Source organism: Bubalus bubalis, chromosome X, assembly GCF_019923935.1.
Source record: "Bubalus bubalis isolate 160015118507 breed Murrah chromosome X, NDDB_SH_1, whole genome shotgun sequence".
NCBI lineage: Eukaryota > Metazoa > Chordata > Mammalia > Artiodactyla > Bovidae > Bubalus > Bubalus bubalis.
This window is the reverse complement of record NC_059181.1, coordinates 12,951,767-12,974,917: the sequence shown is the minus strand read 5'-3', so window position 1 is coordinate 12,974,917 and position 23,151 is coordinate 12,951,767. Positions and strand designations below refer to the sequence as shown.

At 47.5% G+C, this 23,151-nt stretch overlaps 1 protein-coding gene across 6 annotated transcripts in view; it reads left to right on the top strand.

Annotated features, from left to right (window-relative positions):
- PHKA2 (phosphorylase kinase regulatory subunit alpha 2) overlaps nucleotides 1-22,642 on the top strand; it is a 93,772-nt gene extending 71,130 nt beyond the window's left edge. For 3 of the 6 annotated variants that reach the window (XM_006056336.3, XM_025275767.2, XM_044937479.1), the window contains 15 exons: nucleotides 119-292; nucleotides 8,206-8,294; nucleotides 9,259-9,392; nucleotides 9,773-9,929; nucleotides 10,594-10,673; nucleotides 10,869-10,947; nucleotides 11,032-11,161; nucleotides 11,264-11,365; nucleotides 15,680-15,798; nucleotides 16,533-16,562; nucleotides 17,625-17,678; nucleotides 19,138-19,308; nucleotides 20,509-20,562; nucleotides 21,421-21,621; nucleotides 21,984-22,642. In XM_006056336.3, coding sequence (XP_006056398.1) covers nucleotides 119-292; nucleotides 8,206-8,294; nucleotides 9,259-9,392; nucleotides 9,773-9,929; nucleotides 10,594-10,673; nucleotides 10,869-10,947; nucleotides 11,032-11,161; nucleotides 11,264-11,365; nucleotides 15,680-15,798; nucleotides 16,533-16,562; nucleotides 17,625-17,678; nucleotides 19,138-19,308; nucleotides 20,509-20,562; nucleotides 21,421-21,621; nucleotides 21,984-22,154 — 1,745 coding nt within the window. In that variant the 3' untranslated portion in view covers nucleotides 22,155-22,642. The remainder of the gene's footprint in view (nucleotides 1-118; nucleotides 293-8,205; nucleotides 8,295-9,258; nucleotides 9,393-9,772; nucleotides 9,930-10,593; nucleotides 10,674-10,868; nucleotides 10,948-11,031; nucleotides 11,162-11,263; nucleotides 11,366-15,679; nucleotides 15,799-16,532; nucleotides 16,563-17,624; nucleotides 17,679-19,137; nucleotides 19,309-20,508; nucleotides 20,563-21,420; nucleotides 21,622-21,983) is intronic. The other 3 variants (XM_006056338.3, XM_006056337.3, XM_006056339.3) reach the window with 3 other exon arrangements.
- Nucleotides 22,643-23,151: the final 509 nt, after the last annotated feature.

The window sequence follows — 23,151 nt, the reverse complement described above, 5'->3', positions numbered from 1 at the left end:
ATGTTGTCTTCTGCTAAATCTGTTCAGCACTTGCAGCTGCACATAATCACTTTTATGCATTTAGGTTGTTTCTGCAGCTTCTTTTCATTGGCTGTCTTTCTTACCTGTGTAATTACAGAAAGCCAGGACGAGCTTGACCAGTATATCAACCACCTTCTGCAAAGCACATCCTCGAAGTGCTATCTGCCACCTCTCTGTAAGAAGACAGAGGACAACCAGGTTTTCAGTGCTATCCATTCCACTCGGGATATACTTTCTGTGATGGCAAAAGCAAAGGGTTTGGAAATTCCATGTACGTTATTAATTCTTCTCTGCCTACTAAAATAACTTCTTTTATGAAAGTAATGTGTGAGCATAATGGACAACTCAAAGGATCCTAAAGGCAACAAAGTGCGGCTGTTCACTGCCTCACCTTTCCCTCCTCACTTCCCCCAGTCCTTCTAATTAGGGACAGCCACTTTTCAGCTCTTAGTTGTTTCTTTTCATATTTACATATCTTTGAATGACCTAAATCAAATCCCTTATGATTATACAGTGGAAGTGAGAAATAGATTTAAGGGACTAGATCTGATAGAGTACCTGATGAACTATGGACGGAGGTTCATGACATTGTATAGGAGACAGGAATCAAGACCATCTCCAAGAAAAAGAAATGCAAAAAAGCAAAATGGCTGTCTGAGGAGGACTTACAATTAGCTCAGAAAAGAAGAGAAGCAAAAAGCAAAGGAGAAAAGGAAAGATATACCCATTTGAATGCAGAGTTCCAAAGAATAGCAAGGAGAGATATGAAAGCCTTCCTCAGAGATCAATACAATGAAATAGAGGAAAACAATAGAATGGGGAAGACTACAGATCTCTTCAAGAAAATTAGAGATACCAAGGGAACATTTCATGCAAAGATGGGCTCAATCAAGGAAAGAAATGGTATGGACCTAACAGACGCAGAAGAGATTAAGAAGAGGTGACAAGAATACACAGAAGAACTATACAAAACAGATATTCACGACCCAGATAATCACAATGGTGTGATCACTCACCTAGAGCCAGACATCCTGGAATGTGAAGTCAAGTGGGCCTTAGGAAGCATCACTATGAACAAAGCTAGTAGACGTGATGGAATTCCAGTTGAGCTATTTCAAATCCTGAAAGATGATGCTGTGAAAGTCCTGCACTCAATATGCCAGTGAGTTTGGAAAACTCAGCCATATCCACAGGACTGGAAAAGGTCAGTTTTCATTCCAATCCCAAAGAAAGGCAATGCCAAAGAATGCTCAAACTACCACACAATTGCACTCATCTCACACACTAGTAAAGTAATGCTTAAAATTCTCCAAACCAGGCTTCAGCAATACGTGAACCGTGAACTTCCAGATGTTCAAGCTGGTTTTAGAAAAGGCAGAAGAACCAGAGATAAATTGCCAACATCCGCTGGACCATCAAAAAAGCAAGAGAGTTCCAGAAAAACATTTATTTCTGCTTTATTGACTGTACCAAAGCCTTTGACTGTGTGGATCACAATAAACTGTGGAAAATTCTGAAAGAGATGGGAATACCAGACCACCTGACCTGCCTCTTGAGAAACCTGTATGCAGGTCAAGAAGCAACAGTTAGAACTGGACATGGAACAACAGACTGGTTCCAAATAGGAAAAGGAGCACGTCAAGGCTGTATATTGTCACCCTGCTTATTTAACTTATATGCAGATTACATCATGAGAAATGCTGGGCTGGAAGAAGCACAAGCTGAATCAAGATTGCTGGGAGAAATATCAATAACCTCAGGTATGCAGATGACACCACCCTTATGGCAGAAAGTGAAGAACTAAAGAGCCTCTTGATGAAAGTGAAAGAGGAAAGTGAAAAAGTTGGCTTAAAGCTCAACATTCAGAAAACGAAGATCATGGCATCCAGTCCTATCACTTCATGGCATATAGATGGAGAAACAGTGTAAACAGTGGCTGACTTTATTTCTTTGGGCTCCAAAATCACTGCAGATTGTGATTGCAGCCATGAAATTAAAAGACAATCCTTGGAAGGAAAGTTATGAGCAACCTAGATAGCATATTAAAAATCAAAGACATTACTTTGCCAACAAAGGTCCGTCTAGTCAAAGCTATGGTTTTTCTAGTGGTCATGTATGGATGTGATAGTTGGACCATAAAGAAAGCTGAGCACCAAAGAATTGATGCTTTTGAACTGTGATGTTGGAGAAGACTCTTGAGAGTCCCTTGGACTGCAAGGAGATCCAACCAGTCCATCCTAAAGGAGGTCAGTCTTGGGTGTTCATTGGAAGGACTGATGTTGAAACTGAAACTCCAGTACTTTGGCCACCTGATGCCAAGAGCTGACTCATTTGAAAAGACCCTGATGCTGGGAAAGATTGAGGGCAGGAGGAGAAGGGATGACAGAGGATGAGATGTTTGGATGGCATCACCGACTCAATGGACATGAGTTTGGGTGGACTCCGGGAGTTGGTGATGGACAGGGAGGCCTGACGTGCTGCGGTTCATGGGGTTGCAAAGAGTCGGATACGACTGAGCGACTGGACTGAACTGCTGTCTTTGATGCATCAAGTTTATTCAGTATCTGTGACCTTTCTCTTATGCAGGTGAGGAATTAACCTGTCTTAAATCACCCCTCCTCTACTTCACTTCCTCTAACCTGTCCATGCAGTTGTATTAAGGTTTAGTTAAATCAGTATTCACTATGTCTGTCTTTGTATGTATGCAAATATTATTCCCAGTATTAAGGTTTAGTTAAATCAGTATTCACTATTTCTGTCTTTGTATGTGTGTAAATATTATTCCCAACTCAGTATTATAGTATACTACATTATCATTTTAGCTTTTCATTTTTTTCTAAAAGTAACAGTTGCCCTTATAATTAGCTTCACTTCCCTCCAGTGGCCACGCAATAGAAACTTCCACAAGGTCAACCATATATATGAAACTCATGGTCTCACTACTTAGAGTCCAAAAGTCTCCTCCTGTCTGACTGATTGCTCTCTAGGCCTTTTGCATACCTGGCATCCTGGGACTCTTCTTTATTATAATCCTTGGAATCTCCTTTGCTTATCTCTTCAGTTGGGTTCCCTGTTTCTTGATTCTGGCATATTCTCCCTTCTCAATTTATTCCTTTGGTGGAATACATTCTAGAATCGTTTCAATAGTTTCACTGGAACAGGGCCCAGTGATGGTAGCCCTCATTGTGCGTGTTTCTGAAGTTCACTGACTGTTTTGGCCTGGCTGCCCTCTGTGTCCAGGATGTAGATTTTTTATTTCCAATTGGCTGCATGCAGCATGTAGGATCTTAGTTCCACAGCCTGGGATCGAACCCATGCCCCCTCCAACGGGGGTATGGAGTCTTAACCACTGGACCTCCAGGGAAGTCTCCAGGATGTAGATTTTATCCTAAAATCTTCCTTCACCATCATACTGGAGAATTCCTTCTTGACTCTTCTATTTTCTGTATCTCAGCTTTTCCTCTTGGTTAGCTTACTGTTTTATTTGGTGGAGGACATCCAGTAGTTCCCTGGGAAACAAGTTTATGTCAGGTAAAATTGTTGAGACCTTTCAAGTCTGAAAACTGTTGTTCAGTCACTAAGTTGTGTCCAACTCTTTGCAACCCCATGGACGGCAGCACGCCAGGCTTCCCTGTCCTTTACTGTCTCCCGGAGTTTGCTCAAACTCATGTCCAATGAGTCAGTAATGCCATCCAAAATATCATTCTCTGTGGCTCCCTTTTCCTCCTGCCTTCAATCTTTCCTAGCATCAGGGTCTTTTCCAATGAGTTGACACTTTGCAGCAGGTGGCCAAAGTATTGGAGCTTCAGCTTTAGCATCAGTCCTTCCAATGAATATTCAGGATTGATTTCCTTTAGGATTGACTGGTTTGATCTCCTTGCTGTCCAAGGGTCTCTCAAGAATCTTTTCCAGCACCACAGTTCAAAGGCATTGTTCGACACTCAGCCTTCTTTATGGTTCAACTCTCACATCTGTACATGACTATTGGAAAAGCCATAGATTTGACTATATGGACCTTTGTCAGCAAAGTGATGTCTCTGCTTTCTAATATACTGTCTAGGTTTGTCATAGCTTTCTTCCAAGGAACAAGCGTCTTTTAATTTCATGAATCCAGTCACTGTCTGCAGTGATTTTTGGAGCCCAGGAAGATAAAGTCTGTCACTTTTTCCATTTTCCCCCATCTATTTGCCATGAAGTGATGGGACCTGATGACACGATCTTAGTTTTCTGAATGTTGAGTTTTAAGCCAGCTTTTTCACTCTCCTCTTTCACCCTCATCAAGAGGCTCTTTAGTTCCTCTTCACTCTGTGCTGTTAGAGTGGTATCATCTGCATATCTGAGGTTGCTGATTCTTCTCCTGGCTATCTTGACTCCAGCTTTAGCCTCATCCAGCCCACCATATTGCATGATGTACTCTGCATAGATGTTAAATAAGCAGGGTGACAATTTATAGCCTTGTTGTACTCCTTTCCCATATTTTGAACCAGTCCGTTGTTCCATGTCTAGTTCTAACTGTTGCTTTTTGACCTGCATACAGGTTTCTCAGGAGGCAGGTAAGGTGGTCTGGTACTCCCATCTCTTTCAGAATTTTCCACAGTTTGTTGTGGTCTACATAGTCAAAGGCTTTAGTGTAGTCAATGAAGCAGTAGTAGATGTTTTTCTGGAATTGCCTTGCTTTCTCTATGGTCCAACATATGTTGGCAATTTGATCTCTGGTTTCTTTGCCTTTTCTGAATCCAGCTTGTACATCTGGAAGTTCTCAGTTCAAATACTGTTGAAGCCTACCTTGAAGGATTTTGCTAGCACGTCAAATGAGCACAGTTGTTCAGTAGTTTGAACATTCTTTGGCATTGCCCTTCTTTGGTAGTGGAATGAAGACTGACCTTTTCCAGTCCTGTGGCCACTGCTGAGATTTCCAAATTTGCTGGCATATTGAGTGCAGCACTTTTACAGCATTATCTTTTAGGATTTGAAATAGTTCAGCAGGAATTCCATCACCTCTACCAGCTTTGAAGTAAGGCCCACTTGACCTCACACTCCAGGCAGGATATCTGGCTCTAGGTGAGTGACTACCCCATCGTGGTTATATGAGTTATTAAGACCTTTTTTGTACAGTTCTTCTGTGCATTCTTGCCACCTCTTCTTAATCTCACCTGCTTCTGTCAGGTCCTTACTGTTTCTGTCCTTTATTGAGCCCATCTTTGCATGAAATGTTCCCTTGGTATCTCTAATTTTCTTGAGATCTCTAGTCTTTCCCATTCTATTGTTTAGCTCTATTTCTTTGCACTGTTCACTTAAGAAGGCTTTCTTATCTCTCATTGCTATTCTTTGGAACTCTGCATTCAGATGGGTATATCTTTCCTTTTCTCCTTTGCCTTTCATGTCTCTCCTTTCTCAGCTGTTTGTAAGGCCTCCTCAGACAACCATTTTGCCTTGTTGCATTTCTTTTTCTTGGGTATGGTTTCGATCACTGCCTCTTGTACAGTGTTACGAACCTCTGTTGATAGTTCTTCAGGTACTCTATCAGATCTATCCCTTGAATCTATTTGTCACTTCCTGTGTATAATCATCAGGGATTTGATTTAGGTTACACCTGAATGGTCTAGTGGTTTTCTCTACTTTCTTCACTTTAAGTCTGAGTTTTGCCATAAGGAGCTCATGATCTGATCCACAGTCAGCTCTTGGTCTTGTTTTTACTGACTATAGAGCTTCTCCATCTTCGCTGCAAAGAATATAATCAATCTGATTTTGCTATAGACCATCTGGTGATGTCATGTATAGAGTTACCTCTTGTGTTGTTGGAAGAGGGTGTTTGCTATGACAAGTGTGTTCTCCTAGCTACAGATTTTCCCTATCCATATGAGAGATTGGCTGGGTATAGAATTCCAGATTGAAATAACTTTTCCTGATAATTTTGAAATCCTCCCTTTGCTGTCCTCTTGCTGTCAGTGTTGCTGTTGATAAATCTGAACCCATTCTGATTTTTGATCCTTTAAATGTAAACTGTTACTCTCTTTCAAAGTTTTTAGGTTTTTCTTTACTCTCAGGTTCTGACATTTCAATGGTGTGCTTTGTTCTGGGTGTATTTTCATCTGCTGTGGTGGCTGCCCAGTGGATCTTGTCTATCTGGAAATGTGTGTTTTTCAGTCCTGTACAGTTGTTCTGATAATTTCTTGATTCATTTCCTTCCTTACATTTTCTCTGTCCTGTCTCTCTGGTACTTTGTGATTCTAATATTGACCTCCTGGAGAAGTCTTGTATCATTTCTGTCCTGTCTTTCATTTCTCTGTCTTTTGCTCTGTTCTGAGGGCAATTGTTTGAACTTTTTGTTCCACCTGCTCAATTGACTTTTTCCTATTTTGCTGTCACGGTTTAAATCTTTGTTCTCTGAATTGTATCTCTTCTTGTCTCATGCATGCAATACAATTTTTATTACTCTAATAAAGTTAATGGCAGAGATCTTTGGTTTTGTTTTTACATTTTCTTCTCCCTAAATGGTCTCCCATTTTCCCCAAGTCAGTGTTTCCTGTTGCTTTTGGTCTGTCTTTCACATTAGTCTTTCCTCCAGTGCTGGGTGTCCCTTGGTTATCTGCTCATGCATGAGAACCTCCAAGCCTGTGAGTGGGGCCTGTTGAGTTTATGGGTGTAGGCAGGGCAGATTTCCCAGAGATGTTCTACGATCTCCTTCGCAATGTCCTTTTTAACCAGTAAAGGTCTGATTGCCTATACAGTCACTTATTCCCCCAAGGCATTTAGCCATGCCTTCAGACATGTGGGCCAGCACCCCCTCCAGAGACGCACATACCACCCCCTTTATACCCTCTTCAGAGAGACCCTTTAGTCTTCTATCAGGGTGAGCAAGGCTGTTGCCAAGTTATGTGGAGTTGCAGAAGGCATCTAGGGAGCTCGCGGCCTCTCACACAGCTTCTTCTCTGTCTTCCTTCTTTTGGATACCCTCTCTCGACCCCCAGGTGCTAGAGGTCCATGGTGCAGCAAGCTCCTTAGACGTCTGAGGATTCTCTGGTAGAAATTTGACTGGTGCTTGTTTTCCCCACTGTAGTCTTGGGGTTTGGTTGCTTTTTATCCATTGGCTTTCCAACTCTGTTATTGTCTTCTGCTCAGCTTCCCTATTTTTTAGGATTTGCCTTTTTAAAAAAATTATTTTTGTACTGTTATTGGGGGTTTAAGAGAAAGTAAAATTAAAGCTTATGTTTAATTCACTAGTATAACCTGGAGGTTTATAAATGCTTTTTAAATACACCACATCTTTACCTTGAAAACTTATTTTCTTTAGATGATACAATATAACCTGGCAGAAAAAGACAGCTTAATAACTAAATATTGATAATAACATCTCATTGTTGTTTAGTCACTAAGTAGTGTCTGACTCTCTTGCAATCTCACATACTATATAGAGGAGCCCGCCAGGCTCCTCTGTCTATGGGATTTCCCAGGCAAGAATAGTGGAGTGGGTTGCCATTTCTTCCTCCAGGGAATCTTCCCAACCCAGGGCTCGAAATGGGGTCTCCTACAGTGCAGGCAGATTCTTTACCGTCTGAGCCATTGCATTGTAGGTAGATTCTTTAATGTCTGAGCCACCAGGAAAGCCCCTCAATGATAACATCTAAAGGTGGTTAAAAGAGGATTTCCCTGGTGGTCTAGAGGTTAGGATTCAGTGCTATCCCTGCCAGGGCCTGGGTTCAATCCCTGGTCAGGGAACCAGGAGCCCACAGGCTGTGTGGTGTGGGCTCCACGCAAAGTAAATAAAGGTGGGTGTAAAACAGAAGCACTAACGCCCTGCAGTGGCAAAGGGACGCACAACAGTGGACAGGGCCTTGGCCGATGGCCTACTGTCTCTGGGCTTCAGTTTCCACATCTGAAAGAAAAAGAAGTTGGAGTTGATCATTTCTAAGGCCCCTTCCAGTCCTACATGCTATGTAGTTTTCCCTGAATTCTAAGAAAAGTGAAAATATATTCCTTAAGCCAAGATCTCTGTCCTGTTCATTGCTTGTTTCCACATTTAGCACATGATCTAGCCACATGAAAAATTCTTTTTGTAATTTAAGTAAGTAATCATTCCTTATTTGGTTTGTATTGAATAAGGAGTAGCCACCTTAGCTCTTGAAAAAATTTTTTTTATCCTTTCTCCTGCTTAGAAGAGCTCTTTATTCTTTTTTTCTCTAGTTGTTCCCATGGCTTTGCCAACTAAAGTTCTAAGCGCCCACCGTAAATCGCTGAATCTCGTTGATTCTCCTCAGCCACTCCTAAAAAAGGTAAAGTGTTTGGGATCACTTTTTCAAGAAGTGTAATGTTCTTTGGTGCTGGTGTAATCCCAGGAGCTCTTGTAAATGGTTTGCCTCAAGAGAAAGAGCATATTTCTTGATATGCAGGACTTGTAGGGTTAGAAGCTGGGTTTTCATGTGCACCCACTTTGGTGTCTGGATTGTGGTTTATGTCTGTATGCACATTGAATTTGACCCAGACCTTTATATGTTGGTGTGGAGAAGGCTCCTGATATTCTGTCACTCACCAGAATCCGTGCTGCTGAAAGGAAACGCAGCAACTTGCTGCTAACCCTGGCCTCTCTGGGACCACCAGCCAAGGCTGGGTTGCTTCCAGAGCAGGGCAGGAAACTGGAAGAAGATTCCTCTGGAGAAGAAACTCTCAGAATATTCCCCAGTAGTTCCTATAATTTGTTACTTTATTCCAAGTCTCCTTTGCTTTTATCAGAAAGATTTGGTGTCTGTTGAAGACTATTTTAACCACAATTTTATGTTGTTTAAAACTCACATTTTGTTTTTTTGCCTTCAAAAAATATTCTATTGAAGTTTAACATATAAAAAGTATATAAAACATAAGTATAGGGCTAAGTGAATTATCACCAAGCCAACAGACCCATGTGAGGGACAAGCACCCTTGGTGCCCCTCCTGGTTGCCTCCTCTCCCTCCACAGGTAACTCCTGGCATGCCTTCTAACACCAGGGTTGGTTTTGCCCATTTTTGACCTTCACATAAATTAAATTTACACAGATTTTAACCTGTTCAGTCTCCTGCAGAGAACGACTAACATAGTGATTCACTGTTCAGGGAAAAAAAAAAAGCCACAAAAGATCCCATGAAAACCTGGAGCATGGCACAGCAGCAGAGTGCCAAGACCAGGTTGGTGTGTCACTTTCTCATCTTCTGGAAGTGCATGCCCAGCCCCTGTGCCCTGCTTTTTGCCTTTTGTATGGACAGGCCCCTGAAGATGACTTCCAGTTTCCCAGAGATGACCGTGGCGACGTGGACTGTGAGAAGCTGGTTGAGCAGTTGAAAGACTGTTCGAACCTACAGGACCAAGCAGACATTCTGTACATTCTGTATGTAATAAAGTAAGTGCAGGACCTTGGCGAGGTCCGGCTTTCTCTCTCCTCCGTGCTTTGTCCTGGCTTCTTGGCCTGGCAGCCAGCTGCATCATGGTTGTAGTCATGCAGAGCACCCGGACTCCATCCCCTTCTGTGCCTGCTGAAATGAGAAGGCTGGCTGAAGCCAGGATCTCACCGTTTCCTGATGTCAGGCTTCTGTTTCAAATGGACAGAAGACAATATGGTCCCGTGGCCCCAAGTGAGGCTCACAGGCCGTGGCAGGGCCCAAGCACTTGGCACGATGCCCGTTGATGCATTCCCTTCCCTGCCAAGTGAGCTCCACTGCGAGAGGATCTGGCCTGTCAGTGTTCTGGGCCATACTTGGAGGGTTTTCCATCTCTTGACAGGGGTCCCAGCTGGGACACAGATCTCTCTGGACAGCACGGGGTCACCGTTCACAACCTCCTCAGTGAGCTCTATGGGAAGGCTGGCTTGAACCAGGAGTGGGGCCTGATCCGCTACATCTCCGGCCTCCTCCGGAAGAAAGTGGAGGTCCTGGCTGAGGTCAGAGCCACTGCGCATGTGCGGGTTGGCTGTCTATCCTCTCTAGCCCCATGCTCTCTTCCTATTAGGAGAGCTGGAGGCAAGCACCTCATATTTGTAAAGGAAACATGGTACTTATTACACAGATGGAGCAGGTATTTGTCTCCTGATCTCCCACAGCTCTTGGAAGGTGGACAGAGCAGTTGAAATTCAGACTGATTCGTTTTGTTGCTTCTTAGCTGCAGAAAAGGATTTACTAAGAAATAAAATGAAAATGCTCTGTGGTCCAGCACATCTGTAGTACAGTCATCAGGGATATTTTAACCCTGAGGCCCCAAATTCCAGAACTGCTTTCTATGACACTCAAGGTCATTATTATAGTATTTATTATATGTGAATAATGGGGAAACTGGCAATTTAGGACTATAATATGGTCATTAAGTCTTAACATCCGTGTTTTAGGACTCAGGACTCACAGGCCCTGCAGAGCCAGGCCTTGGGGCCACATCCTGGGGACACAAAGACCACAGGGACCCAGCTCAGCCTGGGTTGCTCAGCCTGGAATCTGTATATGAATTTTCAAATAAATGACAGCATAGGTCAAGTTTATAAAGGCAAATTTATTGGCAGTGGCCCTTCCCCACTAGCTTTGCTGATCTTTCCCCCCCTCTCCCTGACCATGCAGGCGTGCACGGACCTGCTGTCACACCAGAAGCAGCTCACAGTGGGCCTGCCCCCAGAACCCCGGGAGAAGACCATCTCTGCGTAAGTCTTCAGCTTGCGGGGGGACTCAGGTCGGGGTGGGGAGGACACCTCAGTACCATCTACCATTCAGGAAAAGTCTTTTAAGAGACACTGTCCCTTGAGCCCTGCCACCTGGAAAATGAGGCTTTTCCACGGAGGGCTGGAGGTGCTCATAGGCGTCATCCATAGTGTTTCTGTGCTGCTGCTGTTTCCTAGGCCTCTTCCCCCCGAGGAGCTCACGAAGCTCATCTACGAAGCCAGTGGGCAGGACATCAGCATCGCCGTGCTCACACAGGTCAGTGGGCCGTCTCTGGGCAGCAGCGGCGTATCCGCCGCCACCCAGCCTCTGAAACCCCGTCTCCTCATGTGTCTGTGTCAGGAGATCGTGGTGTACCTGGCGATGTACGTCAGGGCACAGCCCAGCCTCTTCGTGGAGATGCTCCGGCTCCGAATTGGACTGATCATTCAGGTGATGGCCACGGAGCTGGCACGGAGCCTGAACTGTTCAGGTGGGATTCTCAAGGGCAGCTCGCACTGCTTGAGTCCACCCAACTCTCCCTTCTCCTGCCACCAGTTCTGTATCTGGGAAAACTTAACACGTTTGTTTTCAGGAGAAGAAGCTTCTGAAAGTTTGATGAACCTCAGCCCTTTTGATATGAAAAATCTCCTGCACCACATCTTAAGTGGCAAAGAATTTGGTGTTGAAAGAAGCAGTAAGTTAGTCTTTCTTTCCTTTCCTTTCTCAGTAATCCTCACCCCCACTTCCTCCTATACCTAACTCTGACACATCCCTGCCTATGCAAATACAAATGAATCTCACAACTGCACAAGAATTACCATATTGCCTGATGTCCACGGGGATCTCCTTTACTCCTGTTGGTGTGGGGGCACTGCAGAGAAACTTAATGCAGCCAGGCCACTCCCACCACAAATAAGGAAGATGAACTAGAACAAGGAGGAGAAAAATCATCACCAACCAGTACAACCCCTGTGAGAAATGAGAACACATTTCTCCCAATACTGAACCTGTGGGGTGCAGTCAGCAGACCACAGCAGCAACAAGGGAAGACTTGGAACTTTGCGGTTCCCTCTTAGGAAGGATGTGGCTGAGACAGCTCTCCCTTGTCCAAGGTCACAGAGCTAGCTGGTAACAGGGCCTCATGAACCTCAGTTCCACACTTACCAGGGTGTCTGGATGCTCTCACAGGCCACTGCATTAGAACTCTGTACTAAATTCCCTTTATTTTATATAATAGATGGACTGTAGAACATCCCTTGCTACAGGAAGCCCTTTCTCAAAAGGAACCAGGATCGTTTCATGATCCTTTGAAATTACTAAAAAGTACTAGATGCACCTTTACTACATTTACAATACCATGAACACCAGCTTAGTGCACAGTGAACCTGAGCGAATGCGCATTTCCCTCTAGTCTTGTTTTGGTTTTCATCTGTAAGATGCACAGCTGTGATGGCTGCAGGAAGAGGCCTCAGTGCACTGCCCCACGTGTTGCCATAGGCGATTCCACCAGAAACAGAATCATTTTGCTTTCCTTTCTTCCTGACCTGCTTGGACTGCCAATTTTCAGAGCTTTTGAGAAGGCTGTTTCAAAAACGTTGTGGGTTTAACATATTCCTAAGTGTACCTACCTGTCATCCTGTCGGTGCAGCCTCCTTCTGTGCTCACTCTTCACTGGAGCCTGGCTCTGCTCCCCTCTCTCAGTCACCAGGAGCTGACCTTGCCTCCCTCCCTCCAGGCCAGCCCACACAGCACTGGAGACCTGGCTCTCCCCCGTGGTCCTGTCACCCAAGGCCTTTCCCCATCTAGCCCTTGTCAGCTCTCCGTAGCAGCATCCTGTCCCTTCTCCAAGCTCCAGCCTTCCCTTCCCACCAGGCTGTGCACCTCTTCCCAGGGCTGGTTTGTTCAGGCTGCTTCTCCTCCCTGGTCCCACATGTGGCCATCTCTGCCCCACTGACTGTGCCCCTCACCCCTGGCCCTGTGCGCATAGCTCTGTCGCCATTTGCGGGAACCAACTGCTAAAAAAAAAAAAAAAAAAAAAAAAAAAAAAAAAAAAAACAGCAGCACTTGGCCTGGGATCTCCCAGGATGAGCAGCTGCTGGAGAGGCATCCACTGGGGAAGCAGTGCACCTACCTTCATACCTGGGCTCCCCTCTGGTCACAAAGCAGTAGCTACAATCTCTGTGCCTCCTTTAAGGAGGATTTTTATTAACATTGGGCCCTCCCTGTCTTCTAGGACAAACTCTGAGTCCTTACCTCCTGACAGCAGAGAACTTAGGCAGTGCCCACCAGCCCTGCAGCCAGAGTAGTTATCTTCTTCCTTCCTTCCATGCCTTCCTCAGCCAGCCTGGGCTTTTCTGCCTCCATTTGACAGCATCTCTCTCAACTCCCCAACTATTTTCTTCCCATCTGACCATGTTTTCAAATGCCAGACCAACACAACCAAATGCTGGGCATAGGTCATTATAAACTCCACTTCAACACCCCCCCCAACTCCTTAAGTGCCTCTTTCCCGCCTCTCCCTCCACCCCCGAGTTTCCTTTTGTGATACACTACTGTCTCTTACCAAGCCCCTTCTAAGCTCTGTCCTCCTCTAGACCAGAGGTCAGCAAACACTGCCTGTAAAAGGCCAGAGGGAGCCAATCAGGCTCCATTTGGTCACAGGCCTCAGCTTTGCTGTCACAACATGAACACAGACACAGACCACACGTCAGCAAAGAGAAGCCGGGTGCCAAAAAATAATCCTGGACAGCAAAACTTGAATTTCATATCATTGCGTGTGTCCTAAGATACTATTCTAGAGAAGGAAATGGTAACGCACACCAGTATTCTTGCCTGGGAAATCCCACGGACACAGGAGCCTGCCCGGCTACAGTCACGGGGTCACAAAGAGTTGGACACAACTTTGCAACTAAACAACAGCAAAGATACTATTTGTTTGTTTTCTTCCCCCAACAATATACAAAGCCATTCTTACCTCATAGGCTGTGCCAAAGCAGACAGTGGGTCGCCTCTGAAGTTTGCTAACCCCTGCCTTTCAGCTTTCTTTCCTCTGTGGGGAGGGGGTCAGGAATGGCTTCACTGAGGGTTTGACTGACATATCCAGCGCTGCCTGGAACTGCTTCTATACAAACAGCATCAGTAATCATTGATTTGGGACACAGTTTGGGTGTAAGGTTCCTACCTCCCTGACATTGACAAGAGTCCTAGGTTTAAGGTTATGACTTGGAGGGCTCTGTGATCCTCTGGCAAGCTGCTGGGGAGAGCCATGGGGACACGTGGACATGGTACACCCCTCCGCACCCTGGCCTGCCTCTTGGGCACGGGACTTAGAAAGGAGTGAGGTGACCAGGGGGTCCACACGTGAGGGCTGTCTTCGCAGCACCTGAGTGCTCCACCTTTGGTGTGGCTGAGTTCTCAACCAGACTCCCGTTACCCTCTGTAGGCCTGGAGAACAGCCCTGTGCAGCCTCACAACACCTTGCTGAGTTTGCTTCATCCTTGTCTTGCTCTCTCCCTTTTTCTCTGTACCGGAACCCTGTCTCCAGTGTTAGGAAATACAATCGCCCAAGTCCTGATGGAATTCTGTTCTCAAATGCTCCCTAATTATAATTGAGGCAATTATCATTTATCTTCCTCATAATAAAGTGAACTGATTTGCAGACACATTGGTGAATTTATTTCATCAAGCCAAAGAAATGCAGTGTGGGCTGTCATTCTTTTTATTTAATAAGGACATTGGGTACTTCAGATCTTTTTCTTTAGAGTGGGTGCCAGCAGTCAAACAAAGACAGCATCACACAATCAGATGTGTTTTGGTGGTTTTTCTCCTTTCCTGAAGGAGGAACGCTCAGGATCCTTTTCCAAAAGTAATTTTCAATCCTTTGAAATGCACAATCCTTGAAATGTAAATATACAAGATAAATATTTAACGTGTTCTGCTCATCAAAATAATATACGTGGTTTGACACAGATGATTACTGAAAAATTGCTACTAGATATAAAGCTATAGAAGCTTATGAAACAAGGAACAGAGTAATGTCACTTGAAACCATACATATGTCAGATTGCAAGCAAGGCCAGAAGAGGTCCTGTCTTTTTGCATGTAACATTTGTTAATTGTCCTTTATAATCATTCAGTTTTTTTAAGCAGCCCTACCTGTAACTGTTCAATTTTTATTAAATCCTGAGATGTCTGAAATTAATGTTTTCAGCTAATGCCCAGTACAAACAGGCCCCTTTGGCTTCTGTTTGCCACTCTCTCCGTGTCCTTCCTCCCACTCGGGCTAATCTTTGTGGGTCCTCCCTCTCTGCTGTCCTTGGGCTCCTTATTTGTCCACTCATCTGGGACGGGAGGGAGCCACCGATGCAACACCGAGCACCGAGGGACTGCCTCGGAGGGGACAGCTGCGAGGGGCAGGTGGGTTCCAGTCGGTAGGGCTTCATGTGCCCTTGGGAGGCTTTATCCTGAAGACTGGGCTAGGCCTGAAAAGAGTCTGAGTGGACAGTGACATTGTCCCCCATGTGCCTTTTAGAAGGATCACTGTGCGTACAGCGTGGAGCACCAGGGAGTGGGGCACGGCCATAGACAGGCCACTGCAGCAGGCTGGAGCCCCCCTGCCCCTTCTAGGATGGCCACTGCTGTGTCTTCACCTTTGGTTGGCTTGTTCTCCCAGGTCTTCCCTCTCTTGCCCCAAGGCTGGACCTTTATTGGGTGGACTCAGGTTTCTACAAGGAAGGGGTACATTTGGAGACGTAAAAAGTTATTTTAAACAACATACTCAAAGCATTGAAGGGTTTTCTGGCCACTCAGTGTTTCCTGCGTGCGGCTTAAGTCATGTTCACTATGTCACCCAAATGCATACTGAGCCCATGTTGTGTCGCAGGCCCTGCTCCAGGTCCTGGAAATGGGAGTGCACAGTTGAGTGGGGAGATAGATAAAAACAAGCACATGCATGTGTCCCTCTGAGGGCGGACGTGATATAAGGACCCTGTGTGTGTTTCCCTTGCAGTGCGGCCCATTCATTCCTCCACACCCAGCCCTGCTGTCTCCATCCATGAGGTGGGCCACACTGGAGTCACCAAAACCGAGAGGAGCGGCATCAACAGGCTGAGGAGTGAGATGAAACAGGTAAGAAGAGCTCTCGGTGCCAGGAAAGAAGTGGTCTTCCTGTCTGGGCTCAACTGAGAACATGAGAGAAGCCCTGGGCATGCAGACCACAGCCCGCTTGGGAAAGGATGAGAGATCCCTCCTGTGCTCAGACATCCCAGAGCGTCTCATGTGCACCCACAAGCACTTGTCTTTAGCGTTAACCATGTTAGGTGAGCATTCCAGAAAATACCCTGCCCCATGTTTGCCTGTTGCCAAGAACCAGTCTTTCGAGAGGACCGCAACCATTGCAAAAGGTCACTGAATCCTCTCTCCATCCAATGTGTCCTTCAAGTGCAGCAGTGAAATGAAGGAGTGTAGAAATAGACTGGAATGCTCGTGATATCCTTATTTTCCACCATCCATAGGTGTGTCTTTTTGGTGCTCACCTTTAATTCATAATAAATTCCTTCTGGACTGATCCCACAGGACTGCAAGTCAATAGCCTTTCACTCCTAATGGGGTGGGTACTATGCTAGGACTTGACAGTGATCTACAGTAGGAAATAGTTTCCTGCTGACTGACCTGCAGTGAGAAATGCACTGGGATTTTCTCCATTTCAAGTGTGGCTTCAGTAGATTGAGCCCGTGAGGCACTAATGGTCACGCCCTGCAGGTGGACCCACGCGTCCTCGGATGTTCTAGACGGTGATACAAGTAGTAAGGCAGCCTTGATTTGAAACTGGTTTTTATTTTCTGATGTATTTTTGCTTTCAGATGACTAGGCGGTTTAGTGCTGATGAACAGGTGAAACATCTCTGTCTTCTTTCCTCCTTTACGGTGCTTTATGTTCTTTCTGGCTTGAATGTGGGAAGTGAGGCTGTGAGTACCGAGTGTCAAGCCATGGAGAACAGTTCTGCCCATCAAACAGGCTTGGGTGGAGGCGACTCCACAGGCTGTGGCAGGCAGCCCTTGGGACAGGCCAAGTGCACTCGAAAGCAAGAGAAGTGACCTTGCCCCATGCCTTGAGAAAAAAAATCCATTTATCAAACTCTTGGGTTTCATAAGATACTTTGTGAAACAGATGGATGGAGATGGGTTCTGCCTCCGCAGGAGTATCTGTTCAAAAAACGGAACTGAATAGGGACAAGTAGATTGTGGTCACTGATTATAGCAATAGAAAAAAATACTGGAGACCCATTCCTAACAGTGTCCTGTTTCTGTGACTGAGCACAGAGTCTCTACTGACGTGCAGATTTCCTGTTCAGTCCCAGGGAAAAACATGTGCCCTCTCATTGGAATTTATGCTTTTTCCAAGTAAGGAACAGACTTTTCAAACATCTTCCTGTGCCAGCCACTCGGTGGCACCGTCCCTCTGGTTGCCCACATCCTGATGGTAGTTGACTGGAGCTGAATCTGGGGGCTTCCTTCCGTCTGTTTAATGCTGTCTTAGCTTATTATGGGGACAGAATGATCACCGTTTGTCTTGCATGGGTTTAGGTTCAGTTAGCCAGTGTAAGTATTGTATTTGGCCACTTACTTACATCAAGGAAATACATTTTTCTCTTTCCAAAATTAACATAAAAGATTAGCATCTCAAGGCTGTGACTTTGGAAAATAAGTTGTATCCTAACTTGACAAGCTGCCTCCACACTGACTAGACACGGGGAAGCTCCACACTCAGAGAAAGCGGAGCTCTGCCCCTGCACCGTGGGCTGTCTGCCTCAGGGGTGACTGAGAACTTCTGCTGCCCGCATCCTCCACGTCTTGCTTCCTCGGCGGTTTTCGGGGCTGCTCTGTGCTCCTCCTCTCTGCATGCATCCTCTGGTGTCAGTGCACGTGACTGAGTGGACTCTCTCTGTTTTGTAGCTGATTCCTGTGAGCCAGGCCGCGTCCAGCAGCGTGCGCTCCTCCAAGTCTGTGGTAAACCATGCGTCCCCGCCGCCATTTGTGGTGTCCACATCCTCTCCTTGCCCTTCTCTTGCCCCCCCCCCCCCCAAGCTGTGAACAGGTTTAAGTGTTAGCATGGGACTGTCACCATGACAGAGGAGAGGCTGGAGAGCAAACAGAGTTGTGGAACTGAGAGCTTTGTTTTTCCATCTTGAGTTCTTTGCTTATGCTGTCCTCGGTGGGCTGTGAGTGAGCAACACTCTTCTCACCAATCCCCAGGAGCTTCTGGACCCTTTGGGGCAGTGGTTATGCATCTTTCTATTGAGCCATGGGGGGTGAATCATTGCCCGCATGAGCCAATGGGCACTTTGTATGTGCTGTGGCCCTACTTGCCTGGAGGCCCCAGATGAGCTGGAGGAAATGTTCTAATTGCACAGGCAAGTCTGAATCTTCCTCCCAAAACTAGAGGGAGAAAACCAGCTGAGTCACTGATGAGTATGGCTGTAATTACTTTTATTTGTCTCTAATTGTTGCTGTATTTAAATGGCAGTAATGAGCCCAGTGGAATAACCCAGCCTAACAGCCTTTTCAAAATAAGATCCGATGAAGTCAAAACGTGTGCTCCAAGAAGCCTCCAGTCCTGCAGAGGTTTGAATTTGAGGTTGCACACTGAGAAAGGAAAACTGCCAGGTAGTCTGGAACTCAGATCAAGTACAAGGATGAAGGTTATTCCGTCCCCAGCTGGGAGGCCGCTGGCACAGTGGACACGCGCTTGGCCACAGGGAGGCTGCACCCAGGGAGCCCTGTTCCGACCTCAGGCCCCTGGAGCCTCTCCCGTGGCCTCTGCAGTTGTGGGCGGGCCTGTGGCTCCCGAGGCAGAAGCCGAACTGCTGGCCCTGCCTCAGCGCTTCCCTTGGAGAGGCCAGAATAAATCCGGTCTCCAGGAGGAGATGAGGAGGAGATGGTACCCCAGCTCGGAGGCAGTCATCGCCCCGAATGAGGAGAAAGTGCTATGCTGAGAACAGGCAGAATAGAAAGCGGCTGAAGAGGAAGGTGGACACACCATGGTCTGAAGCCTTCCTCCCAGGGCTTGCTGGTTGTTGTATTCCCACGGCCCCAGCCCCGCAGCGCGGTGACCACCATGCTCCGCAGGAGGAACGTAGTCCCTATGCCTTGTCCTCCCTGGGCTGCAGGGCTGCCCGCGTCTGCACTCAGGGTGCCCGCCTGTGCTCCGCTGCTTACAGGAGGCCGAGGGCACAGAGCGAGAGCCACTGGTGCGGAGTTGGGGTTCTCAGCCCCCCAGAGCCCACCCCCTGACCTGCTGGGCCTCTCTGCTGGGCCTGGGGCCTCTACCAGTGCACCCCCTCTTGGCGGCTGGAGGAGTGTAGGGAAGAAGCTGGGTCAGCAAACTGGTAAAGCCAGCTGGTCTTTCTGACTAGTCCCCGGGCAGCCCTCCTGAGGCTTCTGAATGCCACGCCCTTCTGTCTTGCAGAGGTCTAGCACCCCGTCCTCACCCACGGGCACATCGTCATCAGACTCGGGCGGGCAGCACATGGGCTGGGGGGAACGGCAGGGCCAGTGGCTGCGCAGGAGAAGGCTGGACGGCGCCATCAACAGGGTCCCCGTGGGATTCTACCAGAAGGTGTGGAAGATCCTTCAGAAGGTGAGCCTGGCTGCAGAGCTGCATCACCCCCCACCACCCGGTGTGACCACCCAAACGTCACCAGGCGCTGACAAGTGTCCCCTCGGGGGCCAAGTGCCCCTGGTTGAGAAATGCTGGCTGGAAACCAAACCAGTTAGATAAAGTGGCAGTCCAGGTTGTGTGGAGCCACCCCTGACCTATTTTCTGAACATAGCAAAGTCTGAAGGTAGGCAAGAGGCAGAGAAGGCCAGGAAGGCTCAGGGTAAAATGCTGTAACCCACCTGACCTGGAACAGCCACGCACCTTGGTCCCTGCAGCTCCTTTCTCCCTCCTCAGCCCCGGAGCGTGCCAGTGTCCTGCCAGAGGGACTGTCAGCCTCCATCAGAAGCTTCTTTGCAAACCAAGAACCACACAGGACTGATATTTTTTTTCCCTCAGTTATTTTTGTTAGCATATTTCACAGTAGGAGAGGCCAGGAGAGAAAAGTTACCCCAAAGAGGGCGCACAACACCCCCTCCCCAATCTCCTGCATTCTGCACCCTGTGAGGTCTCTGTCAAAACTTGGGCACAGGGAGGCCCGAGGGCTCCCTGTCCTCTTAGCTGACTCTGGTCCCCACATGGGAGCAGAGGCCTCCAATGGTTCCTAGAAGACCTTCCCACTCTTCCTGGGGCCTCACATGCTTCCATACGGGCTCCCACTGGCTTGATACCAAGATGCTTTTATTATGAAAAAGTGGCACTTTGTACAGAGCCAGCGCTTGTTATTTATATACACGGGTGTGCGTGTGCGTGTCTGTGCATGTGCTCTAGTCTTTTGTGATTGGTGCTTATTATAGAAACCTCAAAAATAGATGCCTGCGAAGGCATAGAAGTATCACTTTGCCAGCAGGAACCATGCACATCTCCCTTGCTCTGGCACCAAAGGGGGCCTCTCAGCCGCCAGGACTGGGCTGCTGAGTGAAACTCGGAGCTCCCACAGAGGACAACCCAGCAGGTCCCTGGGGCGTTGTTCGTGTGAGATCTGAACAACGCCTGCCGGCTCCTTAGAACTGTTCCATCGAAAACACAGCCTGTGGGCAGTGAGAACAAACTCTCTAAAAATAACTCTCACAGTCTGGCGTGTTCCAGTCCTTGCACTGGCTTCCAGGGCAGTGCAACGTGAGTGTGTGTGCACACTTTTTAATCAGGTTCTGACATGTGTAATGTGTGTTCTGCCTCCAGTGCCATGGTCTGTCCATCGACGGTTATGTGCTCCCGTCCTCGACCACACAAGAGGTATGATGGGAAAACCCCACATGCCGTGAGTTTTCACCGAGTGCTAGATTTCTTGGACTCTTTCCACTCACCCATATTTCAAGCTCATTACACACATACAGGCCATTTGCAGGCCCTATCTCAGGGCTTCCCGGGTGGTGCTAGTGGTAAAGAACCTGCCTGGCAATGCGAGAGACACAGGTTCAATCCCTGGGTCAGGAAGATACCCTGAAGGAGGAAATAGCAATCCACTCCAGTATTCCTGCCTGGAGAACCCCAGGGCTCCTCTGTCCATGGGAGCTACGGTTCATGGGGTTGCAAAAAGACATGACTGAAGCGACGTAGCACGCATGCATCTTTCTCAACACTTAACCCTCAAGTTTTACAGTTTTTCCCCACATGTATTAGCATCACCTTTCTTCCTTCCCCTCAGAAACAGCATATCTGGACTTTCCAGATCTCTAGATTGCTCCTGAAAACTCTGGTAAGGGAAGAACTCCCTGGACACGTAGCAGCCTCCTCTGACAAGTCGTCTTCCCTGGTTTCTTTACCCCTTTCATTCTTTAAAAAAATGATTTTTTAATTTTTACCCCACCAAAGGCACCAAGCTATATGCCACAAAGAATAGTGAAGAAAGAAAAAACAAGACATGGTCGTGTCGCTAGAAGTCACAGTCCATGGGGATGGGTGACTAATGCTAGGACAGGGCTGGCTGGCTCTCAGCCTCCTGCTTCAGAGGATTCCTGTGAGCAGGATGAGCCAAGTGGCTAGCAAGGAAGCCAAGTTTTCTCCGAGTCAGTGGGTGCTGCGAGTGGCGTGGGTGACAGGGCTGTCTGTCCTCAGCTCGATCCTGACCTGTCTCTCCTGGTCCCTTGGCAGATGACCCCGCAGGAGATCAAGTTTGCTGTCCACGTTGAGTCAGTGCTGAACCGAGTGCCACAACCCGAGTACCGGCAGCTGCTGGTGGAGGCCATCATGGTGCTGACGCTGCTCTCGGACACAGAGATGAACAGCATCGGGGGCATCATCCACGTGGACCAGATCGTGCACATGGCCAACCAGCTGTTCCTACAAGACCAGGTGGGCGTGCCTAGAGGCAGTGTAGCTGGGTTGGCTGCCATTCACCTCTGTTGAGGCTGGAGATCCTGTGTCCAGTAGGAAAGGTGGTTCTCAAAAAAAGAAAATGTCCTCACAGATGGTGAAAAATGTCAACCATTTGGTTTGAAAATGGTTTGTGGCCACTGGGAAATCTTGACCTTTGGAGATGGACAGGCCCCCTTCAGCATAGGTTTTAGAGCCAACACATGTCCTGCCCCGTGTAAACCAAAGTCGAGCTAGGAGAAGCCGTCCCCTCATCCTAGAATCAGTGCTGCACTGCCCACGTCCGGCTGGGAGCGCCGGCTCTGCTCACACGTCGCCTCTGCCTCTTTTTCCTGCTGCAGGTGTCAAGTGGAGCCACGGACACGCTGGAGAAAGACCAAGCCACAGGCATCTGCCACTTCTTTTACGACAGCGCTCCAAGCGGGGCTTATGGGACGATGACCTACCTAACGAAGGCGGTGGCTTCTCATTTGCAGGAACTGCTGCCCAATTCAGGTTGCCAGATGCAGTAGGGCCTCGGTGCTCAGTCTGTCCCTTTCTCGTGGGCACTTCTTGTGTTCCCCAAGATTCCCTGTGCTTTCCCCAACAAAGCCTTGCCCATGAGAATCCCTGGCAGGGAGGGGATGATAGTGAACACACTTGAAAGCAGTAGACATCCAAACCCCAGAAAGGGCCGGTGACTTCTGTGCTCCCCTGAGGAGCACTAAGGGGGTCATCGTCTACACTCATCTCACTGAAACTTTTGTCACAGCATCTGGTCTCCTGGAGTCTGAGGACAGATTGGAAGTGGGTCTCTCAAGTGCAGAGTGAAGTGAAAAGGCAGCTTAAATCAGCTCTTGCAGAGTTTCCGAACAGGTTCCGTGAGCTAGTGACATATCTTCAAGATGGAAAGATCCTTCCAGCAGCTGCAAACCTTAACAAAGGGAACATCTTAATGGGTATGGTCTGTCTGTGGGTCAGATTGTTTACTGAATAGAACAGCTCTTTCTGTGGGGCCTGGTTTTCTCGTGCCTGGCTGGGTTTCTCAGCATCTTGTCCTATGGGCGTGGCTATCTTCACGCGACAATTCTCTCTCACCCAGATTTAGAAAATTGCTCCCACTTCACTTTGGCTCATGGTCTAGTCTTCAAGGATTTTATCTTGGCCACCCAAGGGTTTCTCCTGCCTTGTGAAAAATCCCACATCTTTCAATCTAACCAGAAAGAAAAAAGGCAGAGGGGGTGCCAGCTCTTCTTAGAGCTGGGCCAGCTGCAGGCAGGGGGTCTGTGCACAGGCCTGTGCCCCACCTCCACCCTCCCACATGGGCTGATGTCCAGCAGGGAGCAGCACGACCCCGTGTTCTGGGGAGCCATGTCGTGAGTCTGCAGCATCCACTGCCACAGAAATGCAAGATGTGCTCAGGCCTTTCTCCCAGCAGCACTTTCACCGTAAGGCCCTCAGGTGGCTGGGGCTGGAGGCTGTGAGCACAAAGAAGCAAGTATGTGAAACCTTTCTCCACAGATTACTAGA